This window comes from Mus caroli, unplaced genomic scaffold (assembly GCF_978045245.1).
Source record: "Mus caroli unplaced genomic scaffold, Mus_caroli_1 scaffold_13, whole genome shotgun sequence".
NCBI classification, from domain to species: Eukaryota; Metazoa; Chordata; class Mammalia; order Rodentia; family Muridae; genus Mus; species Mus caroli.
Window position 1 is genome coordinate 117,748,251 of NW_028227268.1, and position 20,790 is coordinate 117,769,040.

The following is a 20,790-nucleotide window of genomic DNA, read 5'->3' on the forward strand; positions in this document are numbered from 1 at the left end:
CACAAATAAAATCACTCAAAATGCAATATTATGAAGTATGAAATGAGACATACAAATTCTGAGAAAAAGACCCAGGCACACACCATCATGACCGGATCAGGCAAAGCTTTGTGTTAGGACTTTAAGGCACAAACAGTTGAGCTGACTCCATGAACATAAAATGCCAGTGCACTTCAGAGACTGTTATGGAGTGCAAGGGTAAGCTGGTTAGAAGAATTCATATCCACGATATAAAGAGGGCCTCTACAAATACCAGTGAAAAGCTAATCCAATTTAAAACTATAGAAACAATCTAGTAGACCTTTCTCTGAAGGAGCTACACTAATGGCCCATAGGCTCAGGAGACCCTTGTGCTCCATTAATGGAACCCAAATGGGAACTCCCATGACCTACCCAGTGCTTCATGGAAACTTGGTTAAGTTAAACTTTGGAAAAAGCCACATGTGGGGGCTCACACCTTTAATCCCAGCCCCCCCCCCCGAGGCAGAGGCAGGTGGATTTCTGCAACTCTGAGGAAAGCCAGGGCTACAGAGTGAGACCCTGTCTCAAAACAGACACCCTATTAAAAGATGGAGCAGGTGTTGGCAAGAAAGTGGAGAAGTTAAGCGCCCCACTCAGGACTGGAGGTCAGACTGTGGCCACTGGAGAGGACATGCTGATGCTGGGAGCCTCAGACAGCAAGGACATGGCTATCACGTGACTCAGCAGTGTCCCAGGTCAGAAGCCAGGCACAGGAAATGAAGCAGTTTTGTGCAGAACTCTGGCCTGCACTGTCAGAGCAGTATCTGCGATCAAAATTCAAAGTGGGGACAAGCCAGAGGTCCATCAGTTGGTGAGCATATAAATAAAATGTACAGCTTATCCATATACCAGGACACTAGTCAGCAGTGGGAAGAGATGAAGTACTTACAGGTGTTAGAACTTAGGCTGAACAAGGGAAGGATTGTGTCCAGGAACCGGAGCCAGACACAAAGGCAGCTAGAGTGCAGACTGCGTGAGTCTCTCCACACAAACTGTTCACACAAACATCTCGACAGCAGTTAAGTGCACTTGGTTCTTAAGTCTCAGCATGCAAGCGCAATCACTAAGACATTTAGGACATATTTGGAACGTGAAAATACTAAAAGAAAATTGAGATGATATTTGAGTATCTGTGAATATACTCAACGTTACCGAATTTTACCATATACTTCAACTGTCTGACTTTCATGGTCACCTACATCCTGATAGTGCTGGTAGCAAACAGAACTGACACGGTGGGAGTGATTTTAATATTGTAACAGTGCGGTACACTGGTTGCTGTTAAGTCATCTGCCAGCATTGAGAGAAGCTGGACGATGGCTCAGTGGCTATGAGCCCTTGTTGCTCTTTCAGAGGACCCAGTCTTGGTACCAAGCATTCACATGATGGGTCACAACCATCTCTAACTCCAGGTCCAGGGGATCCTGTGCCCTTTTCTGGCCTCTGAGGACACTAGGTATATACACACACACACATATTATGTATGTATGTATATATGTGTATATATACCTACATATGTATGTATGTATACATACATACACACACACACACACACACACACACACATATATATATATGTATATATATATATATACATACACACACACATATATATGGTGCACAGAAAAACACCCACGCACATCAAATAAAATCAATCAATCTAAAAAAAGAAGAGAATCAGCACAATGCATTTTTTTTTTTCGAGACAGGGTTTCTCTGTATAGCCCTGGCTATCCTGGAACTCACTTTGTAGACCAGGCTGGCCTCGAACTCAGAAATCTGCCTGCCTCTGCCTCCTGAGTGCTGGGATTAAAGGCGTGCGCCACCACGCCCGGCTAGCACAATGCATCTTTAATAGAAAAATATACATTTTCATTGATATTAAGTCAGTGAAGTTGCTTTTTTGAAATCCTTGCTATATAGGCCAGTGAAGCAAAGCAAGAAATATTGAACCTATATATTACTGAAATTACCTCATGCCTTAGCATATTAATTGGAATATGCATATCAAATTGGCTGGTTTTTAAATCTCCAGGACCACCAAGCTCTCCGCCTTCATGTTTATTTAACTTCTTTCTTGTCTCCTCAAAGAGTTTCTTAAATCTGTAAAAATGTATAGAATTGGCCAATGAATGTTTTCAGAGTCAATATTTAATAATTTAAGTAGATAATATGCAACATCATACAAAAGGAACAAAACTGTAAGCTGTGAGAATCTCATTTGTCTCAACCTAAAATGAATCAAAAGTATTCTACTGAAATTATAATCTTTACATGGCACTGTGTATGTGAGTCTTGCCTACATGTATGTATGTGTACAGCATGCATGCTCATGCTCACGGAGGCCAAAGGTGGGTGGCAAATCTCCAGGACTGGAGCTACAGATGTTGTGAGCCACCATGTAGGTGCTGGGAATTGAACCTGGGTCTTCTGGAAGAAGAGCTACCAGCCTTAACTGCTGAGCCACCTCTCCAGCCTGAAATTAAAATCTTAACTTTTATATTTTTTGAAATTAAAATATAATACAGTTTTCCTCCTTTGCTTTTGCCACACCAACCCTTCCTATAAACACTTTTTTCCCCTCAAATTCATGGCCTCTATTATTTTAATTGTTGCTAAAAATACATGTTGTTGTTGTTGTTGTTGTTGTTGTTGTTGTGAGACAGGGTTTATTGTGTAGCTGTGGCTGTACTAGAATTAGCTCTGTAGACCAGGCTGGCCTCAAACCCACAGAAACCCACCTGCCTCTGGCTCCCAAGTGCTGGGATTATATGCACATGCTACTGCCACCATATATGTATATATATATATATATCTGTGCTGGCTAGTTTTTGTGTCAACTTCACGCAGGCTGGAGTTATCACAGAGAAAGGAGCTTCAGTTGAGGAAATGCCTCCATGAGATCCAACTGTAAGGCATTTTCTCAATTAGTGATCAAGGGTGAAAGGCCCCTTGTGGGTGGGACCATCTCTGGGCTGGTAGTCTTGGTTCTATAAGAGAGCAGGCTGAGCAAGCCAGGGGAAGCAAGCCAGTAAAGAACATCCCTCCATGGCCTCCGCATCAGCTCCTGCTTCCTGACCTGCTTGAGTTCCAGTCCTGACTTCCTTGGTGATGAACAGCAGCATGAAAGTGTAAGCCGAATAAACCCTTTCCTCCCCAACTTGCTTCTTGGTCATGATGTTTGTCCAGGAATAGAAACCCTGACTAAGACAATATATCTAAATTCATAAATACAACCTGCTCACTATATATCATGGTACTTATATGTATATGATTTCAAGGCAGACTGCTTGGTGTTGGATACCCACTTGGGAAAACTATTTCTTCCATTCTCAGAATTTCTTGGTTGCCTGTAGTTCTTGGTCTGGACTGGAGTACCCTGTAAGACTCCCCCCTTTCATAATGGCATGCCCATTAGTGGTTTCCTTGTTTAGGCAGTCGTGCTGATAAGACTTCATTTCTAGTAGACATACTCTTTCCTGCTTGGCTGCCTCTTACAGTCTTTTGCCCTGTTCTCTGAGCCTCAGGTGCAGGACTGTGTTAATAAGATGGATCAGTTGGGGCCGGAACCACATGATCACTGTTTTTTGCATTTCTATCAGTTGTGGGTTTTTTTTGTAATTATCTCTGAAGAGGTGTGAGAGCTACCCTTATTTGCAGGTATAAGGAGAAATGTTTAGAATGTAGTTAGTAATTAAGCTGGTTTAGTAAGGTGGTGTTCCCCGAAGATCCACGACTTCACCAGTCCCGTGTGATTGCCCAGGTTTCCCTGACAGACATGATTTCCCTTTGTTGAGTGGGTCTTAGGACAACTTTTGGTCATCTCCAAAGTATGCCCAGCAGTACTGCACTCCTGTGATATTGGGTCATGCTGGAGGTTGCAGGTTATACGCATCGCAGTTGGGCAGGACTCTCACTAGTTCTCCTGCCTTGAAATCTTGCAGAGCACTCTCTGGTACCATGAGAGCTAGCAGGCAGGCATTCAGGTTAGTTCCAGCTCAGGGACCCCGGACCCTGTGTCTGAACTGTTTGGTCTTTTCAACAACAGCAACTTCTGTTCAGTCTCTGGGAGGCAACCGAGGGCAGCATTGATAACTTATCATGTTTTGGGAATCTCTTGGATAACTCTGAGCAACAACTCAGAAAGGGCCTTCCCATGTCTGGCGTTGGGGTTTTTGTTAAATAGTCTATGGCTCTTGGGTAAAATTATAATATGAAGTAAACAAAATGAAGAAAATATTTATGATGTTTATATCACATAAGGAATACGTGTTAGCACCACATTGAGATGTTTTATAATTATTATTATTATCCATTTTGGAGTGAACACTGACAAATTAAAGATTAGTTCTAACTCAGAGGTTAGTTGGCAGGGTGAAGCAGAAAAACATACTTATGTCTGAATGTCACTGAAAGAGCCAGACACGCACTGCGATTCCTGGTTACTCTGCTGCACAAGAGGCAAGGGAAGGGCATGGAAAAGCCTCAGAGGGGACTGGCGTTTAACACTGGTGTTTTGGCAGTTGCTCCTGCTTTGCCAGTTGAGGGCACAGGGACATTGCATGTAAGGATGGTGTATGAAAAGTGTGACACATGGAAAGACGGTGCCCGGAACACCACAGAGAGTGGTGGGAGGAAGCTGAACAAAAATAAAGCTTTGACTTCAAAACAAGCAATGTTTGATCCATATGGAAAAAGTAAGCCCTCCACTTCCAGGATCTGTAAAAGTTCTGTACACCAGCCAGGTTCTCATTACTGTCAAGGCTGCTCCTACAAAAAAGGCATCTGTGCCCGTGTGGCAAAAAGGCTTTGGATGCTAAAAACTACAAGCAGACGTCCGTGTAGATATCTTGATGAAGATCCTGACTCTCTAGGATTGTACTTTGTGCTTGAACTTTTCAAGGCATGGCATGGATGGCCATCTTACAAAATAACCTGTATGAAGATGAATAATTCAGCCTGAAGCAGGGAAGTTGATCAGTATTGATTTATCTGCTCTCACAAAGTTCTGAACAGCAATGATATGCCCAGTTTTCTGCCTTAAGTGGTTATTTTCCTTGTGAGCATTTTACTAAGAGACAAAATTAATGAATAAGGTGTTCCTGACTTCTGTACGCGCTGTCTACTCAACAGCATCCATATGATTCTTACCCGATCCATGCATTTATTTATAGTTGTTCCAAATGTGAAATTACTGATCCTTTGCTCTGAACTTGACATCCAGACCTCAGATTTCTCATTTATTCACAAACGTCACGGTTATTAGAATGAGCAGCACCTTAGTTAAGTGCATTTTCATGAGCTATAAATTATTGCAGAGTGGTTCCTTAGTGACCAGTCCTGCTGAAAGTCTAAGACAAGTTGCATTTTTAATTTAAATTTGCTGTTGACACTAAAGTGCAACATGTGACTCAGAGTCATGGGGCCCAACTGTCCAGGCATACACTGAAGTTCAGAGACGTCTATTCTGTCAGTATTATCTTAAATTCAAATGAGGATAAATTTCTTCTGATTCAGAATGCTCTTTGAAACAAGAAACAAATCTTTCCTTAACATCCCTCCACCCCCGATGCCACTCCCTCAGAAATAAAGCAAGCATCCTGGCCAAAAAAAATTATTTTGATTTTCTTGTATTTACTAAGATTTGATATTTTTGGCCTAAGATGTTATTTTCTTTGGGACTGTGATGTGAGCTTCTAGAAAGTGTACCCTGTAGATATCAGGTGGGGCACTTGGTAGGACTCTGAGGTCTGTTATCACCTATCCTTCTGTCTTGGTCAGGGTTTCTATTCCTGCACAAACATCATGACCAAGAAGCAAGTTGGGGAGGAAAGGTTTTATTCAGCTTACATTTTCCACATTGCTGTTTATCACCAAAGGAAGTCATGACTGGAACTCAAGCAGGTCACAAAGCAGGAGCTGATGCAGGGGCCATGGAGGGATGTTTTTTACTGGCTCGCTTTCCCTGGCTTGCTCAGCCTGCTCTCTTATAGAACCAAGACTACCAGCCCAGAGATGGCACCACCCACAAGGGGCCTCCCCCCTTGATCACTAATTGAGAAAATGCCTTACAGCTGGATCTCATGGAGGCATTTCTTCAACTGAAGCTCCTTTCTCTGTGATAACTCCAGCTGTGTCAAGTTGACACAAAACCAGCCAGTACACCTTCAGTTTAGAACTATGGTTTCTTGAGTTATTGAAAACCATGAGACTGGACACATGTGCATATCTCATTACAAGTGTAGCACATTCTTGGATAAAGAATATTCCATTTGTTAACCCACAGGGGCCTTCGTCATCTCTTCAGACTTTATCTTAGATGCCACTCAGTCAGATGCACATTTAGGTACCCCTGGTTTTCAGACTCCATTTGCGCACTGTGTTTTTTCCCGTACTTTGACTGTTTGATTGTGTAGTGTTTCCCACAGGTGGAAGACTAGGCTACCCGTACTAAGGTCAAATTAGAAGGGTCACTTCAGCTTCGAGGCTCTTCAAACTGGCCTTCACTGCAGATTGTCACAGACCTCTCTTGACAAGATTTCCTCCCTTACGCTGTCTTTTACAGTTGTTGCTTCCCCAGGAAAAACCTTGACAAAGAATCCACAAGTGGCTTGTGGAATAGCAGCCAAAGAGCCTGGCTCCGACACACTGTACAGGCTGACGAGATGACTGAGCCTAGCTGCTCTCCTGCTCTTGCATAGGGCCTGAGTCAGGTTCCCAGTACCCTCTTGACCAACCACTGGCAGCTCCAGTTCCAGGGCATCCAACACCATCTTCCAGTGGGCACCAGGCATGTGTGTGGTGCACAGATACATATGCAGGCACGACACTCGAACACATAAACTAAAGAAATGACAAGGAACGTACACAATGCCAAGTAGTCATCCCTAAAATACAGGCATAAGCGCAACATTAAGTGAGCTCAGTAGATTGTACTGATAAATTCGTATACACATTATATACCAATAACAAAGAAAAAGAAGCTATGAATTTGAGAGAACTTGGGGGACATGGGAGGAGCTAGAGGGAGGGGAATAAAGTAAATATTTCACACATGAAATTCTCAAAAATATAAAAGAACAAAAATGTCAATGAAGCGAACTAATGGTTGAAAGGGTTTGAATGTTAAAATCTTACCTCGTTAGCTCTGCCAGTAATTCCTCATCTTTACTCATCTGTTTTTTCAAAGTATGTTCTAAAGACTGTGTTTGATGGATGAGTTTCTTTGTCTCATCTCCAAGCTTTAAAATATTATAAAAATAGTTAAAAGTGTCCAGACTCATAGTCTTTTTTTATAAAATCACTTCTTATAAGTGTATGTGTAATATGCACCTGCCCAAGCTTGTAACATTCCACTGAGCTCCTCATTAAATGAAACATCTCCTGGATGCATCCAATGGCATCATCACCTTTCTTTATGAAAATTACACGGAGAGAACGTCCTTGCTGGAAATGTTTATATAATGACAAGATATCTGCTTCTCAAAAGCATTTTTTTAAAGATTCATGTATTTGATGTGTATGAGTGTTTTTGTCTGCATGCATGCTTGGTGTCTGTGGAGGCCAGAAGAGGATATCAGAGATTCCTTGAAGCTGGAGTTATAGATGGTTGTGAACCACTATGTGGGTGCTGGGAACTAAACCTGGGTCCTCTGTAATAGCAGCAAATACTCTCTGAGTCCTCTTTCTAGCCCCAAGTATATCTGTTATTGATTAGAAATGGAGGTAACAAAGCCATTCATTCCCAACACTTCACTGAAGGCTTCTGGGAACAGGTTTAGAACTCTAGACCAAATAGCTGCAGTGTTCTTAGAATAGTGAGACTTTCCCTGTGACATAGACAACTGCATGCCGCCTACACAGCAACCCTACTTACAATATCCAATCACTCCACACGTCTATTAATCAACTAATGGGAAAACAAAATGTTATCTTACAAAGCATTATATATCAAAGATATACGATTAATTATAAGAATATAAATCATTCGTTTTATAGGAATCTTGTTCAGTAAAATCTTTTTTTCCAAGACAAGGTTTTTCTGTGTAGCCCTGGCTGTCCTGGAACTTGCTATGTAGACCAGGCTGGCTTTGAACTCAGAGATCCACCTGCCTCTGCCTCCTGAGTACTTGGATTAAAAGTACTCACCACCATTCCCAGTGAATTCTTAGTTAACACTTGTTTTTCTTTTCATTTATGTGTATGTGTATATATGCCATGTCTGTACAGGTGTACAAGTCAGAAGAGGGTATCAGGTCCTCTGGAGCTATCTGCTGTGGAGCTGGGAACCGAATTCTGGCCCTCAGTAAGAACAGTAGATGCTCTCAACTTCTGAGCCAGCTCTGTAGCTTCTTGTTTAGTTAAATTTTGCTACCAAAGTCCCTAATGTTATCATTTCAAAGAACTTCTATAGAATCAAGGGGATATCCACTATTTTTGTTTGTTTGTTTTTTGAGACAGGGTTTCTCTGTGTAGTCCTGGCAGTCCTGGAACTCACTCTGTAGACCAGGCTGGCCTTGAACTCAGAAATCTGCCTGCCTCTGCCTCCCGAGTGCTGGGATTAAAGGTGTGCGCCACCAAGCCCGGCTTGGGGATATCATTAAAGGCATGCGCCACCAAGCCCGGCTTGGGGATATCCACTATTGGTTCAAAAGGTAGTAGCATTATGAGCAGCAGCAACAACAACAAAAACCACACCACATTCTCTTCTCTCTCTCTCTCTCTCTCTCTCTCTCTCTCTCTCTCTCTCTCTCTCTCTCTCTCACCATGTATGCAACACTGTCTCTATGATGTAACCCTGGCTGGTCTGGAATTCAGAGATAAATCTGATTTGATCTCCTGAATACTAGGATTAAAGGTATGTGCCACCATGCCCAGACATGGCAAAGGCAAATATTTTTATCAATGGCCCTTTTCAATTATCCTAAAATATTCCTATATAATCCCACAAAGGGGAGAAAGGGTTTTCAGTATGGTAGAGAAAACAAGACTCACCAGACCTCCTTGCAGTAGATGATTCTGAAATTGTTCAATTTTTGCTGATTGCTCTTTCAGTGTAATTTTTAATTTGGAAAGTCGAAATTCAAGCCTAAAATGTATTTGATAATGATTCACATACACACTTTAAAAAAACATTATCACATTTTTTAACTAACATCTGAAAGAATAATTTCATCTTTAATAATTGAAAAGCTGGTGGTTTGGAAAGCTTCAATTTTTTTCCTGCCATGTTCCATGACAATGAAATAACAGTGCAGGAGTCATATGTTTATTTTTTTGGCAGGGTTTAGGGTCAAACCTTTTACCTTGCTCACACAGATCATGCCCTGTCCCAACTGTCCCAACTGAATTATATCTAAGATGTAAACAATGCATTTCAACTACTGTAATGCTGAGAGAGTTTCCCGGCCTCCTGGAGGAGTATTCATTATCATAACTGATAGAATTTCTATGTTACACTATTCCTTTTGCAAAACCCATGGTACTTTGTGGTTGCTCTATTTTATACCTTTGCAAGATGGCTCGAATCTTCTTAGAGCTCTGTACTGTCTGTGTGAGTTGATCTTGTGCTTCCTGCAACTAAAATAAACAATGAAAAAAATAAAATGAGTAATGAAAAACAAAGTTGTTAATACCATTCAGTCTGCCCTCTACCCATTCTCCTGGCGGGATTCGTGAGAACATGGCTGTCCCCTTCACCTGGATACTTTTATACTGTAACTGTAGTTACCTGAGCTGTCGCAATAGACTTTTAGCTCTACCATACTTAAGGTAACGAACGCTATCTGCTATCTATGGAAAAATTAACTGACATTTATCATGCACAGAAGCACAACTTGTTGGATACACAAATCCAGGATTACCTCAAGACCCATCATTTGAAAAACTGGTTTATATATACATATATGAATGATCATATTGCTATGCCAGTGATGATAAAAACTGACATAATGTTTTAGGTAAAAATTAGATATTTTAATAAATGATTTGAGAAGCCAGGGAGTGGTACTATCAGGAGGTGTGGCCTTGTTGGAGGAAGTGTGTCACTGTGGGGTGGGCTTTGAGGATCTCCTCCTCGATGTCTGGAAGACAGTCTGCTGCTGTCACTGTCTTCCAGACCACTGCACCACCACTGCCCGGCTCAACCTGTCTTTTAAAAGCTTTTTTAAAGTTAAAAACATTTTCATACAATTTGATTTTTTCTCCTCCCCTATTTCCTCCCAGATTCTCCCTACCCACCCAACTTAATGTTCTTTTTATCTTTCTTTTCTTCTCCTTCTTTCTTCTTCTTCTCCTTCTTTCTTCTTCTCCTTCTTTCTTCTTCTCCTTCTTTCTTCTTCTCCTTCTTTCTTCTTCTTCTTCTTCTTCTTCTTCTTCTTCTTCTTCTTCTTCTTCTTCTTCTTCTTCTTCTTCTCTTTCTCCTCCTCCTCCTCCTCCTCCGTTTTGTTTTGTTTTCGAGACAGGGTTTCTCTTGTACCCCTGGCTGTCCTGGAACTCACTTTGTAGACTAGGCTGGCCTCAAACTCAGAAATCTGTCTCTGCCTCCTGAGTGATGGGATTAAAGGCATGTGCCACCACCACCCAGCTTATCTTTCTCTTCTTAAAACATCAAAACAAAACAAAAAATCCAAGAAACACCTCCTCACAAAAAGAGAAATCAAAACAAACAAGTTAAAGACAAATAAGACAACAAAATCCAAACAAAGCTAAAGAAGGTAAAAAGAGACTGGATTTTCACAGCTGCCATAATGGTCTGAATCTCAGTTCAGTCACTTTGGAGAGGTGTGAGTTTGAGTTCTATCAATTTTCCACATCATGCAGTCTTCATTTATAAAATGGAGTTGATAATACAGTGCCTGCCGCACTCCAACGTCAGAATGGTTAGACTGGGGAGTATCTATACATCATGGCTCATGAGGAAATGTATTTAAGCACTAGTATTTTGATTATATTTTCTGTTCTAATTAAATCTGATATTTCATACAGCTGTTATGCCAATGAAAGTGGTCCTGTGTGTAAGACCAGGGGTGAGTCAAGGTATTTGAGCCATAAGAGAGGCTGTGGACAAGAGGCTCAGCCAGGGGTGTGCTGAGACTTGAATAGTGTCTATTCAGGCAGACAGTAGTAGATTTCCCCAAAGAAAAGTAGGAATGGAAACTGCAGTCCTCAATACCAGTTCCACAAAAGAAAATGTGGCCATCTTTTTGTTGAGGTCTGTTCCCGAGTATAGCTGTAGCCATTTTGTTCCTCGCTTGCCAGGTATTTTATATTGTTTCTGTAACGTGCCTATAACATGTTCTGTAACATGACACAGAAAAATAACTTGACTCAGAGCAAGGTCAATGCTGATCACATATCCTATTATGTTCTATATGTTCTGAGGTTTGCTAATCTTAAGAAATTCCACAAAACTTTACATAGGACCCATCAAATTAAAGATGAATGAACTGTTATGTCTAACATGGCTTGAGTCAGAGCTGACCACCAGGCAGTACTTCCTGCATCTGTGTATGAGTTCACTGTGGTGTTGTGTGTGTGTGTGTGTATTTTCCATTGTAAACCAACAGAAAGATGTTTTGCAGTGGCTCAGCCCTATCAAAGCTACTGTCCAGTAGCTGTATCAGTATGAGTGTGCACTCAACAACAAAAAAGAGACTTAACCAACAAACTACTTCAGATGTGCAAGTCCCAGCAGAGAGATAAAAGGAACACAAAAATCTACCTCAACATGTTCCCTCTAATTACTAATTCCCCAGTAATGAGCTCCAGTGAGAATGACTTGGCAGATCTTCCAGACAAAAAATTCAAGAGAATTATTATAACTGTATTTAAACAACTCAGAGAGGATAGGAGTAGACTCCAAAAGAACAAAGACCCAAAGAACAGCTGAACTCAATTCAAGATACAATAACTAACTTAATAAAGAAAATTGCAGAAAAATCCAAACTTAAATGTCTTATAACTAAAAAAAAAATTAAGAGAAATCAATGGGAAATCTCTTCAACAGGATGAATCCTGTGGAAAACAGTGTCAGGACTACAAGACAAGGTAGAGGAATTGGATGACTCAGTAAAGGTCAATGAGAAATTTAGAAATAATCAAATACAGGAGAATGTTGGGACATGGTGAAAAGACCCAACATTATAATAATGGGCATAAAAGAAGGAGAATAACCATAGTGAAGATGTAGAGAATATTTTCAATAAAGATTTCTCAATCCTGGGGAAAGAGTTATTCATCCAGGTGTAAGAGTCCTTCAGGGTACCACATAGACAGAAAAGAAACTCCCCATGATATATTATGGTTAAAACCTTAAAAACACAGAATAAAGTGAGGGTATTGAAAGCTCCAAGATGAAGAATCAGGTAATTTTTTGAAGATAGGCCCACCAGAATGACAGCTGATTATTTCATAGACAAATTTAAAGCCAGAAGTGGAAAGACACATTCTAAGTTCTAAAAGGCCCAAACCATCAAGCCATATTATTATATCCACAAAACTAAAAAAAAAAAAAAAAAAAAAAAAAAGTGAAAGAGATAAAAGGAATTGATGAGCCCTAAACCAGATGTACAGAGGAGAGTAGGAGGAATGCTTCAGTCAGAGGAGAAGGATAAGCATACCCAAGGGATCACAGGGAGTAAGTAACTAACCCCTGAACACTTGGAAAATAAAGTCTAAGAAAATACCAAAAATTACCCATGGCAGGAATTAATTTACATATTTTAATAACAACTGTATAACTTATTTTTATTTTAAATTTCTCTCTCTCTCTCTCTCTCTCTCTCTCTCTCTCTCTCTGGGGGGGGGTAGGTGTGGGTGTGGGTGTGTTTGTATGTGTGTGGTTGTACACACATGTCAGGTGCCCATGGAAGCAAGAAGCTTTGTATTTTCTGTTCTCTGCAAGAGAATTTTACTGCTGAGCCATTTCTCCAGGTCAGTAATAACTTTAAATATTAGTAATTTCAATTTCCCAATAAAAAGACATAGACACTTAATAGATTGGATTAGGAAACAGGCTCCTTCAAGAATATCCAAGAATGATAAAAGATATTCTAGGAAACAGAAACAAGCAGGCATATTTATTCTAATATCTGAACAAGTAGACTGCATACCAAAACTAGCCAGAAGGAATAAAGATGGTCACTACTTGATTATTAAAGGAACAATTCACCAAGATGATGTCACAACCATAACCATACCCATACCAAACACTGGTACTTTCAATTTTATTAAAGACATTCTACTAGGGCTAAAACTACATATTAGCCCCAATGTACAGTGACAGTGGGTGACTTCAACACTTTATACTCATCAATTGACACATCATTTGGACAAAAACTAAATTGAGGAATACCAGAGTTAAAAGACATCATACATCAAATGGACCGAACAGACATCTGTAGAACATTCCACCCAATCACCAAGTCATACATATTCTTTTCAGTAGTTCATGGAACTTTCTCCAAAATTGAGCATGTATTAGGACACAAGTTTCAACAAATACAGAAAAATTGAAATAACATTTTGCATTCTATCTGATCACAATGAAATAAAGTTAGATATCAACATCAAGAGAAACTGTAGAAAGTACACAGATTCAGGAGGCAGAGGCAGGCAGAACTCTGAGTTCAAGGCTAGCCTGGTGTACAGAGTCAGGACAGCCAGGGGTATACAGAGAAACCCTGTCAAAAAAAAAAAAAAAAAAAAAGAAAGAAAGAAAAAAGAAAAGAAAAAGAAACATTAATATAATTGAATAAAAAAGAAATCAAGAAAATAAAGAATTCTAGAATTTAATGAAAATGAAAACATATTATCCTATATCTATAGGACACAAGAAGGCAGTCCTAATAGGAAATTTATGATGTTAAATGCTTACCTCAAAGAAAATTGTGAGATCTCTAATAATTTAATAAACACACTTTAAGACTCTGAAAAACCAAGAACAAACCAAAAGGAAACAACAGTAGATGGAAAGAGAGAATTAACTAGAAAGAAATGAACAAAATAGAAACAAACAATTCAAAGAATCAATGAAGAGTTGGTTCTTTGAAAAGATAAACAAGATTGACAAACTCTTAGCTAAATTAGCAAAGAGAAACAGAGAAAAGATACAAGTTAGTGAAGTTCAGAGATGAAAGTGAGATGACATAGTAACAGAAACCTATGAAATGCGGAAAATCTTAAGGACATATTTTTAAACCTCCATTCCACTAAATTGGAAAATGTAAAAGAAATGGATGAATTCTTGTACATATAACATGCTAAAATTAAAGAGATAAATAGACAATTTAAACAGATCTATAACCAGCAATAAGAATGAAACAGAAATAAAAAGTTCCGCATATTAGAAGCACAGGACTAGATGGAGTCATTGTAGAGTTCTACCCAAACTTCAGAGAACTAATGCTAATACTATTTAAATTATTCCATAAAATAGAAAGGAAGAAAGGTTTCCATACTCTTCCTATGAGTCCAGGATTACCCTAATACTGAGACCAGATAAACACATAGCATCAACCACAAGAGAAACTCAGAATGCCTCTTTAAGTCTGAGCACAGGCACAGCAATTCAGTAAAATACAGACACCCTGAGTCCAAGATTATATCACAGAGATCATTAATCAGAGTCAAGTTGGCTTGATTCCATAGATACAAGAATGATTCACCAGTGAAAGGGATGGAGGGAGCATGCCTCAACTTAATAAAATATACAACACACCTATAGCCAACATCGTGATAAATGGAGGGAAGTGCCAATGCACTTCACAGAGATCTAAAGCAAGACAGGAGTGTTGGTTTTTTCCACTCTTATTCAACATAGTGCTTGAAGTCTTCACTAGAGCACTAAGGTTAATAAATAAAAGGGACACAGATGTAAAGCAAGAAGCCAACAGATCCCTATTTGTACACAACATGTTCTGTACATGAGAAATGCTAAGATGGCACCAGGAAACCCCCAGAGGGGATAAACACAGTAAAGTGGATTCTGAAGACAGAAATTGAAGATGCTACCAAAAGATGGAGAGACCTCCCATGTACGTGGGCTGGTAGACGCAATACTGTGAATATGGCCTTTTTATCAAAAGCCATCTATAGATTCAATATAATCCCTATCAAAATTCCAATGCAATGCTTCATAAAAAATAATCTTAAGATTCACATGGAAGTACAAAGGCTCTTTGGCAGCTAATGCAATTCTGAACAATAAAAACTGCTGGAGACATTGCCATTCCTGAGCTCAAGTTTTATTACACCGTAGTGCGGGTACAGAGCCACGGCACTAAGAATAGCTTGGAGCTGGCGCAAGAGTGGACACGTTGATCAGTGGAACAGAACAGAGGACCCAGATATAAGCCAAATATGCACAGCCACCTCATTTTCCCACAAAGATATAAAAATCATATCTTAGAGAAAAGACAGGATCGTTAACAAACTGTGCTGGGAAAACTGGATATCTACACAGAGAAGACGGAGACTTGATTTTTCTCTGTCATCATGTGCATAAGTCATCTGTAAATCAATTATAAGTAGATCGAAGATTTTAAGGTTAGGTCCAAACCCCTGAAACTTCTGGAAAAATGTATAGGGAGGGTAAGTCAGCATATAGGACGACATGCCAGGCAGGATATAGGGTCGGGAAAAGACTTTCTTAATAGGACCCTGGTTTCCTGGAAAAATAGGACCAACAATCTGTAAGTGACACTTGATGAAACTGAAAAGTTTCTATACTTTAAAGGAAACTGCTCATTGCACAAAGTACTCAAAAGAGTAAACAGTGAGAAAACAAACCACCCAGTTTAAAAGTGGGCTATAGGGCTGGTGAGATGGCTCAGTGGGTAAGAGCACCTGACTGCTCTTCCAAAGGTCCAGAGTTCAAATCCCAGCAACCACATGGTGGCTCACAACCATCCGTAACGAGATCTGGCGCCCTCTTCTGGAGTGTCTGAAGAGAGCAACAGTGTACTTACATATAATAAATAAATCTTTAAAAAAAAAGTGGGCTATAGAACTGTACAGAGACTTCACAGAAGAAATACAAGTGACTGAGAAGTACTTGAAAAAGTATTCACCATTGTCAGCCCTCAGTGAACTGCAAATTAAGACTACGTTGAGATTCCAACTTAGCCCAGTCAGAATAGCTAAGATTAAGAAATTACTAGATGGCGCTGGAGAGATGGCTCAGCATGAAGTGCATCTGCTTTTACAGAGGTCCTTGGGGTTAGTAGATCATCTATCAACAGCCTTATTTCTCAGCTGTCAAACCTGTGAGCTACAGTAATGACTTGTGTGGCACGCCATGTCCATGTGTGCAGTAGTGGCATGAATGTTACAGTTTAACCAACGGCTTTCTGAGTTGCTATAAGGCCTGATCTATAGGAGAAAGTTCATGCTCTACTGTAAATCTAGCCAAGAACCCATGGCTGGGTCATCATAGATTCAAGGGATGAGCCTACAACTATTATTCTGCTAAATGGGCACAGCAACAAACTGGCTCAAAGACTATATCTCCATCCCCATACATTAGTGCAGGTCTCAAACCTCATTACAGAGGTTTTTTTTTCTTTTTTTCTTTATGCAGTGGATGGCTATCAATGTAGAAACTTACAACTCGTCTAAGTGTGTGTAGTTTAATAAGCATCAGTGGAGCCCTCGGGCACAAATGGGGCATCTATGTTACACCCCATCCTCCAAGGCTCAGGTACAACTACTGGAGTGGGGTTGGAAAGCTTTTAAGAATTAGAGGTCCAGGAAGACCAGTGTAAAACAGCGTCTTCTGGATATGACAGGACCATTGCAGTCATGATGGTGATTTATCAGAGGGAAAATGCAGGGTTCCCATTTGCAGCTGTAGTGCCTTTCCAAGACCTGTCAACAAGCCAGTCAACACTGTAGCACGGTCAGGGCCTCACAAACCTGGGCTGAGGAGCCATAGAGAGTTTATGGCTCTGGAGGGGAAGAAGGGTCAATTTTCTTAAAGGGTAGCCATACTCCAGTGAACGGCCCCACCTCCATGAATATACGGGCAGCACAGACGGAGGATGGAATGGAGACGTTAGGAGGGGAGGTAAATCTGACCAAAATGAATTTCATGCATGTGTGAAATTCTTTAAGAATGAAAGTGCTATACATTGAAACATTAAGATTCAGTATATAAAACTGCATTGGCATTCCTGTACGAGTTAGGTAAAGTTAATAAAATGAGATATATAGAGCTAGGGCTGGGGATGTGACTTTGAAAGAGTATCTGCTATATTACAGAATATTATCGCTTCCAATGGCTGTGCACATTGAAATAAAATTGCTGTCTTCTTAAATGGAGGGAATGTTCTTGGAAAATGGGACTCTGTTGGTTTTATTTTTCCTCCTTACATAGTGGGTGAAGTATAAAACTTGCATAGAAATCCCCATAATAGCCCACGAAGGAGGTCAAATCATTGTTCCAAACCAGAAAATCTGTCTGCAGATAGTAGATTTTTTAAGGAAAACATTGAAAGCCATCTTTTTGAATTAGCTTATTATGAATGCCATGATTCAGACAGACAAGTAGAGTTGAATTAAGAACATTACTGTAACTTGGAAATGGAAGTGGGATATCAGGAATTCAAGACCAGCCTTGGTTATGTATCAGGAGTAAAGATGACTCAATTCAACATTGCCATAATCCCTCCCAAATTTGTCCATTATACGCATAAACTTAAGGCTCAAATTTCCTTCCTTTTTCATGATACAAGTGCATATTGGAAAATGCCTCAAACATCTCAGACCTCCTCTGTGCTTTGTGCGATTGCTACTAAATCTTGTTGCAGAGATGATTTGCCTCAATCCTGTCTTATGAGACACTGGCATTTTGTTCTTGAGAAACTTGCAGCCAGGGAGGGCTCTTTTGGTCCTCTGATTCCTAGAGTATCATTTCACTGAGTCCAGTCGTGTATATGCTCCCTAACTCCAAAGCGTTACAGTAGAACTTTAAAATGAGGCCCTGGAAGCAGGGGGACCGTTCCAAGGATGAGCGCTTTACAGGAATTACTGAAGCTGCATGAATAAGCAAATTTGTCAAAGTGCAGAAGCAGCTGCAGAAACAGGCACAGGCAATACTGCTACTTATAGAAGATCTAACATGATTCACTACAGGTCCAAACAGCAATAGCCCACAGTTTACTATAAAACACTAGATGGTCATCCTGGTGGCAGTTGCCTAAACTCCAGCAACCCTCTAGTCCTCCAGCCAGGAACACGAGCTGAACACTATTAGATGCCAAGTTTATAATTTGTAAACTTAGCTACTAATGCCTTCATTTAACATTTTTGTTCTAAGCAATTTAAGAATGGACGGTGTGGCAACATTTAGGTCAACACAGGAGAGCTCTGCCTGGTGTCCCAGAGATTATATCGTCAAGTGATGATGTGCAAGGCTCAAGTTAGTGTAATTCACCCTTTCACATTTTCATAGTGCTCAATTGGCAAGTAATGCCTCCTCTTTCTAATCATTTTCTGTTAGTCACACATATGTGTCTGAAACATATACAGAATTGGAGTGCTCTAACTAATACTATCAAACTCTCAGGAATATGAGAATTTACTCATAATCGTTTACCTGCCTCAGATCCTTCTCTAGGGCCTTCAGTTCTGCGATCACTGTCCTGATTTCAGAGTGCTGAGTCCACTCCACACTCCCACCACATTGCTCCTTTTCCCTTTGTAACTGCGGCTTCTTTTGTTGAAACGTAAACTCAGCATTCTCTTGTTTCTCATCTTGTTTTAAGGGGAACCTAGAGTATTGAAACCCATTGCAGCTCAGTTTGAGGAAAACTGGTCATTGTGATTTCACTATACTAACAACCTACCTTCCAAACAATTGAATAAATTGACTTTGAAATAAAATTTCACCACCATAAAATGTGCCAGATGTGCCCAGGTTAGGCACGACCCAGGACTGGAAGAGTGGCTCCAGCGTCTGCTCTCTCACCTGACTCCAGCATCTGCTGTCTCTCACCCTGCTCTCCTTAACATTCCAACCATAGCCCAATACTCCTTATCACGTAGGAAACGTGATAGTCTTTGTGGACAATACATGGTCTAATCACTTAGTAGCAGTGAGTAGTTCTTTAACATAGGAATCTGAATCAACTATGGATGTATGAAAGAGAAATGTGGAATAAGCCGGGCGTGGTGGCGCACGCCTTTAATCCCAGCACTCGGGAGGCAGAGGCAGGCGGATTTCTGAGGCCAGCCTGGTCTACAAAGTGAGTGCCAGGACAGCCAGGGCTACACAGAGAAACCCTGTCTCGAAAAACCAAAAAAAAAAAAAAAAAGAAATGTGGAATAAATGAACCACTGTCCTCTATTTCTTTTTGTATTTCATTTGTGTCAACAGAAGTGCAGATGGGGATCTAGCTCATCCTCAGGCTGGTCATTCATGGTGCCCTTTGTTGGGTCTGTAGCACAGTAAGTGAGTAATTAACTAAAGAACAGTTGCATCAACATGGAAGTGGCTGAGTTGAGAAGTCATGACTCCTTCATGCTCTATGGATAAAACTGTAAATGCATATTAAGCTTTTCTTAAACAACAAGTAAGATGTATTGATCCAAGCGCTAAAAAAGGTTCCTATACTTTGAACCAGTAATGTATATGAATGATGTTTTCAAAATATTTAGAGGGGCTGGAGAGATGGCTCAGCAGTTAAGAGCACTGACTGCTCTTCAAAAGGTCCTGAGTTCAACTCCTACATGGTGACCCACAACCATCTGTAATAAAAGCTGATGCCCTCTTCTGGTGTGTCTGAAAAGAGCTACAGTGAACTCATATAAAAATAATAAATACATTCTTAAAAACAAAACAAAAAAGTTCATAGCCAAAATATTTAGAAATTCAGAAAACAAAGTCCAAATGGCATTTCTTGCATTAACTGTAATAGGAAAATATGAAAATGAACATAATTCTCATTCCTAAATGAAGAATTAACAGCATAGCCACTCGAATTCCAGTTTTGAAGATTATGAATTCATTTATTTAAAATATTCATATTCAAATGAGGCAGTTACACTTTCCTTAATAATTACACACAATAGATTCCATGGGACTGAAAATGTTCTTCTCCTAGAGCACTAGACCATAAGCCAGCCATTGCCTATAGGCCATACAATATGATGGTGAAAGTGTTCCTCTAAAGCTAAGATGTCATGGCACTGGAGAAATGGCTCAGCAGTTAAAAGCATGGGCCATCCTTGAGAGGCCCTGGGTTGGATTGCTACCCCATAGGGAGGCTCACAATCATCTGTAACTCTAGTTCCAGACAATTTGATGCCCTCTCCTGGCTTCTGGGGTGTTCCGTGCATGTGCCACACAGATACATATTTAGGCAGACAGACACACATATAAAATAAAAGATTTAAAACCAACTAAGACACCATGCCTCAGAGCGCAGAGCTTGTCCCATGCCACTTCTTTATGCTGTGACCAGGTTTTTATTTTTTTAATTTTTGTCTGTTCTCTCATAGTTCCCATTTTTCCAGGTTTTCTTGGAAGCAGCTCACAGTGACTATTCTTCAGCTCTATCAGTCTTTCATCTGAGTGAGTCGTGTTCCAGAGCTTCAATGGGCTGTCAGAACCTGTAGAAGAGAAGGTAGCATGACAACAGATTATATGTGAGTGTATTTGCACACAGGGACTGTATTTTCACAGTCAACCATTCATATGCTGAACAGTAAACACTCTATACCTGTAGCAAAGAACACAGTGTTAAATTCTGCAAATAAAACAAACGAGTC

The 20,790-nt window shown here is 40.2% G+C and overlaps 1 protein-coding gene across 1 annotated transcript in view; it reads right to left on the minus strand.

The window, feature by feature from the left end:
- Positions 1 to 20,790, minus strand: part of LOC110305029 (uncharacterized) — a 124,410-nt gene that overhangs the window by 6,106 nt on the left and 97,514 nt on the right. Inside the window, 6 exon segments of the mRNA XM_021176772.2 lie at positions 1,995 to 2,124; positions 7,159 to 7,262; positions 9,016 to 9,109; positions 9,530 to 9,600; positions 18,617 to 18,791; positions 20,436 to 20,631. Coding sequence (XP_021032431.2) covers positions 1,995 to 2,124; positions 7,159 to 7,262; positions 9,016 to 9,109; positions 9,530 to 9,600; positions 18,617 to 18,791; positions 20,436 to 20,631 — 770 coding nt within the window.